The 10823-nt window shown below is 34.1% G+C and overlaps 1 protein-coding gene across 2 annotated transcripts; it reads left to right on the top strand.

The window, feature by feature from the left end:
• Positions 1–7422: 7422 nt before the first annotated feature.
• On the top strand, positions 7423–9530 carry LOC144552623 (transcription factor bHLH94-like). 2 transcript variants are annotated; one of them, XM_078300611.1, is made up of 3 exons: positions 7423–7947; positions 8524–8901; positions 9283–9530. In XM_078300611.1, the coding sequence occupies exons 1-3, from the start codon at positions 7600–7602 to the stop codon at positions 9370–9372; spliced, it is 816 nt and encodes a 271-aa protein (XP_078156737.1). In that variant the 5' UTR covers positions 7423–7599; the 3' UTR covers positions 9373–9530. The 2 variants fall into 2 exon arrangements, with proteins under 2 accessions (XP_078156737.1, XP_078156738.1); XM_078300612.1 differs by having other exon boundaries at positions 7457–7947; positions 8533–8901.
• The last annotated feature ends 1293 nt before the right edge of the window (positions 9531–10823 follow it).

The raw sequence follows: 10823 nt of genomic DNA, 5'->3' as shown, positions 1-10823 counted from the left end.
TCACAGTACAAGCCAAAATTATCTATTCATCTATATATGATTTACTAGACCAAAGCTTCTTCAGAAAAAGAGAAAAAAAATGTTTTTTTAAGAAATGGCATCAGCTCTGATTCTAAAACCAATAAAATTTCAGACCTACTGATTACCTGCATGTTAGGTTTCTTTGATATGAGATTCATCACTACTCTCTATGCAAAACATAGTGATATGTATATTATTTTTTTAATGATCTAACATAGATAGAGGTCATATATTTTAATTTTATATTGTCTGATTCCTGTTTGTTTTCTTCTATTTGTCTACTAGTACCGTTGATCATCTCACCTCTGCTATATACGACAGCCTTTCTAATTTTACATGAAATAATTATAAATTACCTTTTTTTTTTGTCTATGAACTTATTTGTTTCCCGATTAATATTTCAAACAATCAAAATCTTACAACAACGGTGCCAATAAATAAATAATCAACTTCGATCTCCATCAGAATACCATGTTTAACCCACATGCAAATTTCTGATAATGCATGTATATTAATTCATCATAATGCTGCAACATGCCATGATGTATACAAAAAATAATGATAATAAAGTCAAAGTTACGTAAGTTTTCACTTTTCGAATGAATAATTAATATGTTATAATTTAATTAGAATTAATTAGAATTTTATTTACTTTCAAAAATATTAGAGGAACGACATAACTACACTAGTTATCTGTATTCTAGATGTACGTACATTACTTTTATTAAATATATATATAGAGGTTAGCTACTCTACTTACATAAGTATATGAGGGTGTATGTTTATAAGTTATTTTTTTTGTTTTCAAAATCCAAAAAATCATTCTGAACCATTAGATGTGATCTCTATATTGAAATGTGCTTACATTTTTCTGAATTTTATTACTATTTATTAAGCCACTTTGAAAATCGCTGATCCAACGGTGGCTTAACAAAACAGTAAAATCATAAGTCACCATTGTATCAGCCAAAGTGGCTTAATAAATAGTAAAAAAATTCAGAAAAATATAAAATTTGGTCTCCAAACACATTTCAATGTAGAGATCACATCTAACGGTTCAGATCGACTTTTTGATTTTGAAAATGAAAAAATAACTTATAAACATATACCTTCATATGCTTATGTAAGTAGAGTAGCAAACTTATATATATATATATATATATATATATATAGAGAGAGAGAGAGAGAGAGAGAGAGAGAGAGTTAGGCTGGGGTGCTATGGATAGCATAGTGGCCTCTATGCTACGGCTCAATATTCGAGTTTCCAAAATCCAAACGGTCGATCCGAACCGTTCATCTTATTCTCCATATTAATATCTGCTTGGAGACCAAATTTTATAATTTTCTGAATTTTTTTACTATTTATTAAGCCACTTTGAAAATCGCTAATCCAACGGTTTTACTGTTTTGTGCAGCCACCGTTGGATCAACAATTTTGTAAAATACTTAATAAATAGTAAAAAAATTCAGAAAAATGTAAAATTTGGTCTCCAAGCAGATATTAATATGGAGAATAAGATGAACGGTTCGGATCGACCGTTTGGATTTTGAAAACTCGAATATTGAGCCGTAGGATAGAGGCCACTATGCTATCCATAGCACCCCAGCCTAACTCTATATATATATATATATATATATATATATATATATATATATATAGAGAGAGAGAGAGAGAGAGAGAGAGAGATGGGCTATGGTGCATTGTAATGCATAGGTCATAGTGTGCATTGGACCATAAATCACCGATTCAAAGTCCAAATGACCGATCCAAACCGTTCATCATGTTCTCCATATTAATATGTGTTTGGAGACCAAATTTTACATTTTTTGGAATTTTTTTACTATTTATTAAGCCACTTTGAAAATCGCTGATCCAACGGTGGCTTCTGATTTTACTGTTCCAAACAGTCACCGTTGGATCAGCGATTTTCAAAGTGGCTTAATAAATAGTAAAAAAATTCCAAAAAATGTAAAATTTGGTCTCCAAGCACATATTAATATGGAGAACAAGATGAACGGTTTGGATCGGTCATTTGGACTTTGAATCGGTGATTTATGGTCCAATGCACACCATGGCCTATGCATTGCAATGCACCATAGCCCATCTTTCTCTCTCTCTCTCTCTCTCTCTCTCTCTCTCTATATATATATATATATATAGAGGTTGGCTAAGATCAAAGTGGTAGTTCCTGAGCTTTGGTGCTATCAATTCGTTTTTCAATTTTCAAAGTTCAAAACGTCGATCCGAACCGTTCAAGTTGTTCTCCGTATTAAATTGTGCTTGGAGACCAAATTTTACATTTTTCTGAATTTTTTTACTATTTATTAAGCCACTTTGAAAATCGCTGATCCAACGGTGGCTTAACAAAACAGTAAAATCAGAAGCCACCGTTGGATCAGCGATTTTCAAAGTGGCTTAATAAATAGTAAAAAAATTCAGAAAAATGTAAATTTTTTTCTCCAAGCACATTTTAATACGAAGAACAACTTGAACGGTTCAGATCAACGTTTTGAACTTTGAAAATTGAAAAACGAATTGGTAGCACCAAAGTTTAGGAACTACCACTTTGATCTTAGCCAACCTCTATATATATATATGAGGAGGGATCCGATTACACCATTTTTTGGTGACACCGAATTACGCTCTTCATTTTCAAAGTTTACAAAGTTCAAACAGTCGATCCAAACCGTTCAACTTGTTGGATATGTTAAAAGGTGCTTGCATATCAAATTTTATATTTTTTGGAATTTTTTTACTATTTATTAAGTATTTAACAAAATCACTATATTCAGGCCGTTGAATTTTTGTACCCATCTTAATAAATAGTAAAAAAATTCAGAAAAATGTAAAATTATCATGGGTAGGTGTCACACCCCGCGGCCACGGGTCGCGACAGTGCCCCGCCGTAAGCATACAACTTCGTGTATACTTACAAGGCAATTCAATTTACAGTCAAAAATTCACAACCAAATAACATAAAACCGAGTTTATAGATATAAATCAGAGTACACAGTCTGGTCTGAATATAATACATCAAAAGTATCTCATCCGGATACTAACCATAAGGCCTACCCTAAAGCTATACAACAAAATATCTCTAAGGTCATATATAGGTAACTACCGAAGGCCTGCTACTTACGTGCCTCCCCGGAATTGTACGCACTCGAACCTGTAAGATAACCTGAAGGGTGGGGATGAGAATAAATTCTCAGTGCGAATTTTCCACAGTTAAATTATTGGACTTGCAATCAAGCTCCAAATTCAGAAATGAAATCCATACAATAACAATTCAAACAGATACATATTCATAAATAAAAGAATGCAAATGCTCGACAACAATTCAACCAACTGGATCACAATTAACGGAATTTCCAAGATGAATTTCAAACACAACACATATCGGCTTAACTCACCTATTATGATTGGGGCTTGTAACAACTACAGATGTTCATTCGAGCTGGACCCTTTATCTGACCCTCGTCTGTAGGGTTACTGGCACCTACATACGTTCCACCGAGCTTGACCCTTTATCTGACACCCATCTGTAGTTGGTTGGCTTAATCATTTCCTAAGGTCTGGTTCCAAGTCAGCTATACAGCTCAACTTTACAAATGCATTCACACGGAATCCAAGTCAGCCATACTGCTCAACTTAGCAAATTCATTCAAATGGGATCCAAATCAGCCATACATAGGGGTGTACAAAAATACTGTCGTTCGAACCGACCCGTCTGACCCGTATTTTACTGGGTTGGAATGTTACTGGGTCGGGTACGAGTTGGATTTTAAAAAACTCGTTACTTTGGGTCGGGTCATGGGTTTGCTTTTAATAACCCGTTTATACCCAGATCCGGCCTCAAATCTACGTTTCTATTTTTTTTTTCTTGCATTGAGGTTACCATTCTCTTCATTAATAAAATAATGTGTAAGGTTTGATAGTATGATATTCAATTTTTTATGCTGCCATGTACATTGTAATTTATTTATTTTATATGTTGCACATGAGCTGTTTGCAAAAATGCTTAACTGACTTATGTTATCTTAATTTTCTTTATCAATCTTTGAATAAACTTGCAAAACTTACTATTTACTAAAATATTTAAATAATTGTGTTCATTGGAACATATGATTTTAACATTTTAATATATAGTGCTTCATTATATGTCGCTGCTTTTTTTTTAGGATGTTACATTCTCGATATGTTTTTTTTTTGTTATGGATATTATATGCTAAATTATTTCTATTTTATTTATGTTTGTCACTTTTATTTGTACCTAATTTTAATAAAAATAGTAAAAAAGATATATAATAAATTTTTGATCAAAATTATAACCCGTTTAACCCGTCTAACCCGCATAACCCGTAATAACCCGTATATAAAAAAATAGATGGGTTGGGTTGGATTATGGGTGGGTCAAGTAAAGAATTTTTTTAACCCGATGTAATCGGGTTGGATTCAAATTTTAATAAAATATCATCGACCCACCCGTTGTACACCCCTAACCATACATGTCAGCCCACCTTATCAAAGCCACCTATACAGGTCAGCCTTGCATAATTCATTAAACATGTCAACGGATAGGTCACCGTCACCTTATCCAAGCCACCTATATAGGTCAGCCTAACAAATTCAGAAACAAGTCAACGGATAGGTCACCGTCACCATATCCAAGCCACCTAAACAGGTCAGCCTGACAAATTCAGAAACAGCTCACCGTCACCTTATTCAAGCCACCTAAACAGGTCAGACTGGCAAATTCAGAAACAAGTCAACGGATAGGTCACCATCACCTTATCCAAGCCACCTAAACAGGTCAGCCTGGCAAATTCATTAACATATGGAACAATTTATAGAACCCATCAATCGACAACCATACGAATATGCAAATCATTCCATCTCACAACAATTCAGTTCTAATTTAGTTGGGTTATGCACATAAGTTCACGCAATTACAATTATGTAACCATCAAGCATGCAACAAATCAAACAAACAACATGACAAACGAAAAAGAGAATTTAATTTCTGAAAATAAAGTATCAAACAAGTTCAAGAACCCCGCACCTATTTACGATGAGCGTATCACTTAGTGATGGTTCAGACGTCTCGAAATGTCCCGCAACGTCTTGCTCGACCGAGCCTACACCTATATTACATGTATACTTGGTTTAACCGTTGTTCAATGATTGAGATGCTTACTCGAGTTATATAAATGGCTTACACATTCCTTAACAAATCTCGCATAGTTTGGGACCGATCCTTTCTATTCCTTTTTCTCACTCACAATATCTAAAACTCCACACCTTTACATTTTGGTCCTCTAACCATAAAACCTTTTCAATTTGGGTACAATTCATATACCGGTTCCCTATTTTGGTTCCCACACAATTCAATTTACCGATTCCTCAAACCCTAAATTGGTCAAAACTCGAATTAACCGATACATATTCTGAAATTTCAAGAGTAAGAGGTAACCCTACCGATTACAAGTTTAATTGGTTGGATTAAGCTAAACAATTCACAGTTATTCCCAATTTTGGTTTTGGCATGAAAACCCTAAAAAACGAAATCCAATATTGAGATGGAATCGAGAAAATAATCGGTAAATAAACAACAAGGAAACTCAATGGAGATAGATTGATAACACTTTAAACACGAATCTCGGGTTCGGAGCAAAAACCCTAGCAATGGTGAAATTTTGAGTTAGGTGAAAAGAAAGGAGAGAAGGGAATACCGAACGGGGAAGCTAGATGAGACTTGCGTCCAGTTTCTCGGTTCCACCTTCGATTTCCCGAGCTTTGGAGCGATTTGTAGGGAGAGAGAGCTCTCTCTCTCTCTCTTTTCTTCTCTCTTTGGGCGGAGCACACACAGAATCAGGGAAAATGATGAAGTGGGAGAGAAAGAAACACAAAAATTATGCAAATAAACCCTCAGAATCATCCAGTGCGGGTCGCTCACCCGCACTGGATCTTAGTGCGGACGCACTCAGTACTTAGTTGATATTTTCAGCGCTTTGCAGGAAAAACTGGTGTCATTGCGGGTCATCCACCTGCACTCACCATCAGTGCGGACGCACTCAATACTTAGTGTCATTTTCAGAAAAATTTGGAAAAGTCCGAGCCCAGTGCGGGTTAGCCCACCGCACCCAACACTTGGTCGATTTTCAGGAATTTCAGATCAACACAGAAAATTCATGAGTGCGGACGCACTGATATCCAGTGCGGCTCAATCCATCCGCACTCACAGAAATTCCAAAAGCAATTTAAGGAAAACAGAAGCTAGTACGGGTCAGTCACCCGCACTCACCACCAGTGCGGACGCACTGAGTCTATAAAGTGTCAAAATCTCGAAATTTGGACGTGGTTTCGATTCACACTTCACGTACTTATTTAGAGAAGCATAATTTAAGATTTAAATTTCTATTTCGTTAGCACGATTTTCAATTCTTGCCTTTAAAACATTCAGAAATTAATTGTTAAAATTCTGTAACATAACAGTAGGATATGGATTTCATTTAATTATCCGACCCATAACCGAACCCGACCCGATACCTGTATAAATACCCGATAAAACATATATTAATAACTATTAATATATAAAACTACAACTTTGCATATTAATTTTTTCATAAGCCGTGGTGAGCCCAATACTTTTTTGAATGTGAGAAAATAGAATGCAGTCACATATTCGCTATGTTTATACACACATATGAATGCAAAATAGTAATTGGGATAATGTACTTGCAAATGTTGAATCAATAAGATAGTATTTTTTTTTAATTTAGATAGATAACTAATAATTTAGAGTTATTATTTTTTTTGTGTTCTGTAGCATGATATATTTTATTATTTATGAACAAGATCAACAGTATAATTTTTATTTTGCAGTAGTTTTTAATTTATATTATAATAATTTATGATATGAGATTTTTAAGAAATTATAATTATATTTAAATGTAAATGATTTTTCAAATGCTTTGGAGTTGTGACATATATCCGCTCCGAAACTGTTCCGTATCCGAATCAGACCCAATAATCTACAAACAAGTTATGAGTATATTTCTACCCGGAATCGAAAGACTGGACCCGAAATATCTACGAGTAGATAGATATCCGGATCCAGATCCAACCCGATTGGAAACAAATAAGTATATGGATCGAAATTCGGATCCGAACACTTTTAGAATAAGAATCAAAATATAATAGTACCCGGACCCGACCCGACGGATAGCACCTCTAATCATAGCCCCACTCATAATTTATATAGAATTTAACGTTCCATTTTATTCCATATGTAGACAAGAAATCCCGATCCTTCCTTCCAGCGCCTAAGTCCTAACCCACGTGGCAATCATGCTGTGTGTTTGTTCTTTAGCAAAAACCTTTCATTACAAATTAAACCATTTTCCACACTTCATCACCTTCTCTTCTTGTCCTTCTTTTGTCTCCACAGAGCAAAACTTTGAAAAACCTTTTTTATTTTCTCACTTTGTCATTGTCTGTCAATGAAAGCTCAGTATCCTTTTCCCTACAAATAGCTTCCATTATTAGATATTAATTTCTTCTTCACCCAAAAAGACATGGCTTTGGAAGCAGTTGTCTTTCCCCCTAGCTTCATAGATTGCAAAATGAAAAAATGTAGCTACAACTATGATCCGGCATGTGCACAAGAGAAATCAGTTGGGTTTGCTTCTTGCTCTTCTAATGTCAAAATCAGCAATTGTACCGAGCCGTGTACTCAGGCGGCGGTGGTGACGGAGGCGGAAATGGGAAAGAGGAAGAGAAGGAGAGCGAAGAGTGTGAAGAATAAAGAGGAGGTTGAGAATCAAAGGATGACACACATTGCGGTGGAACGCAATCGACGGCGGTTGATGAACGAGTACCTCGCCGTGCTTCGGTCCCTCATGCCTGTCTCCTATGCTCAAAGGGTCAGATTTTGTTGATTGATTCTGTTTCCATTAGGGTTATTGCTAACAACTTCTTATTATTATTATTATTATGAGGCAATAATATGATGTTGTACTATTGGGAATTCATCTAGTGTCACTGATTACAAGAAAAAAAAAATAGAGAACTAGGTGGTGTAGATCATGACTTGACATGATATGAAGGTTTTATATTATCAATTACAGTTTATATTTCCAAGAAAAAAAGGACTATTGTACTATTATTTTATTTTATATTCAATAGAAATTAATCTCATGTTGTCAGGAAAAATGTTCATTTCCCAAAAGTTATTTCCAGTTTAAAATTTTGAAACTTAGAGGCAATGTCCTTTGGTTTCTTTTCTTGGAAAAAATCCAGCACAGTACATGACTCTGAAGTCTGAACCATGCCAGAGTAGCATACAGTAAAAGAAGAACCTTTTTTTTTTTTTGTTAAACATTCATACTTTTAAGTTAATAAACTTATAATTATTAATCAATATTGGCAACAAAAGAACCTCAGCTAATAAACTAGTTTCCTCTCTCTGTGTGCTGATCAATCTCTTTAATCCTGGACAGGGAGATCAGGCATCGATTGTTGGCGGTGCAATAAACTTCGTCAAGGAACTCGAACAACTCGTGCAATCTTTGGAAGTGCGTAAACAAATGAAAGATGGCCTCACCGATTCTCCGGCTTTCTCAAATTTCTTCACATTACCACAGTACACATCCAATAATAGTCAATTGGTTGGTCCTAACCGAAGTTCGAGTGATGCAATTGCAGATATCGAGGTGACAATGGTGGAGAGTCATGCAAATCTGAGAATTCTCTCACGGCGCCGGCCGAAGCAGCTGTTGAAGCTCCTGATGGGTTTTCAGAGTCTTCGGTTGATGACTATACACCTTAATCTGACGACGACTGTTGATCAGATGGTGCTGTACTCTTTCAGTCTTAAGGTAAAAACTTTTGATTAAAATGTTAATCTTTAAGAAATAATTACCAATAATATTCTTAAATTGTTTCTTGAGTTATGAAACAAAAATTTTAGAAAATATTTATATAAACTAACCTAGACCAGTTGGTACAGGTGTACTAATTGTTTTATGTCAGATTTGTTGATTTCTTAGCTTACTAATAAATAATAATGTAGTTATTAACTTAATTATGTAACTATCTTTGTATAACAGTATCACTGATCTGGTGGCACCTGTTGAATATTTTGCATAATTACCTTGTTAAATAAACTGTCTTTCAATTAACAAAATGATTGCATAATTACTTAGTTAAATAAACTGTCTTGAAATTTTACATTTGTTCTTCTATTTTTCTGAATGTAGGTTGAAGACGATTGCATTCTCTCTTCGGTTGATGACATTGCGACTGCTGTGCACGAAATGGTTCGAACGATCAATAAGGAGTGTACATAGCTGATTTACTGGTATGTAAAGGAATCCGAACCAGAGAAGATGAAGTTGTTCAACTGATGGTGTAAATATCTTTGAATGAAAATATTAGTTGTATGTTAATGCCAGATGAAATGGTTCAACTGATTGTGTAAATATCTTTGAATGAAAATGAGTTGCATGCATGGTCAATCCTACTTCTTTCTTCATATATATATATATTGCAGTATATTTTACTCTGCTAGTTAAAATAGTACCTTCATTTTTATATGCTAGTTATTTAGGGGTTAGATCATAAAATGTGGTTGAAAGAATGTACAATTTTTCATTTTTAAAAAAGTAAATAAATATTTTCGAAATAACCAGAAAGATGGTGGAAAAATATGAATTCGCATCCTCTACATTAACGCACCGTTTGAGTTAATTTCCGATCGAACCATGCAATCAGAATTTGGATAAATCTGACTGATGGCTTCGGACCTTTAATATTAGTGCGGATCTAAATCAGATGGTCAAGATCTTAACTCAAATTTGAGGTAATTCAGAGAATACGAATTCCAAAAATATCAATGGCATGAAAGAAATCACAATATTGATGTGTAGATTTTGAAAGAAATTAACCGTATCAAATGCCATCGAAATTTTTCCTTATCTTTTCGAATATTTAAAAATAATTTATTACTTTTTTAAAAGAAAAAAAAAGAAAAAAACAGTTTCTGGAAAGGCTACTCTACAGCCTTCAAAAAGAGGATTCTCTTTTTCTACGCCTTGGATCCACCCCAAATCAACATTAAAAGAAGTTTCCCTTTAACCATTAATTTTTGCATTTGTTTTTCATGGGACGGATTAAATAAGAAAAACAAGATTCTACTTTCAAATAGGAGAAAATAATTTCAAATCTCTTGCTCTTGCTTTGTAGAAGCGTTTTCTGTTAACTTACTAGACAAGTAAATCCCTTCAAGACCACAAGACAAATTTGTCAATAATAAAAAATCTTTATAAATCCATCCGTTAATATTTGAAAAAAAAAAACAATTCGTATTCTATAAAATTCATCCTTTTTTTCACCAAAAAAAAAAAAACAATAGCGCCACTTATCAAAATTTGTCTAAATTTTTGAGCCAAATTTGTCTAAATTTTTGAGCCAAATTTGTCTAAATTTTTGAGCCAAATTTGGGATTTGTGCCCCCACCTGCAAATGAATTTAAACTTGTGCCCGATTTGAAAAAAAATTACAAGAAAAGTCTAGCTTCATACATTTCCACAGAATAAAAAAAAGCCAAAAACTTAATTCGCCGTAAAAAAGTTGAAATAATAATTTTCAGCAGAATTTATATCGTTGACAAAACTTCAACGTACAGCTATGGAAATCTCAAAAAATTCGGATAAGAAAATCTTTTTTATGAATATAAAATAGTTGAGTTGACTGAAGCTCAAATCTTTACTTTAAAAATATAAAACAACTAATCTTTCTG

The sequence above is a fragment of the Carex rostrata genome, chromosome 4 (genome assembly GCF_964058835.1).
Source record: "Carex rostrata chromosome 4, lpCarRost1.2, whole genome shotgun sequence".
In the NCBI taxonomy this organism is placed as follows: Eukaryota; Viridiplantae; Streptophyta; class Magnoliopsida; order Poales; family Cyperaceae; genus Carex; species Carex rostrata.
Note: the sequence above shows the minus strand (reverse complement) of the source record. Positions and strands in the feature narration are given on the sequence as shown.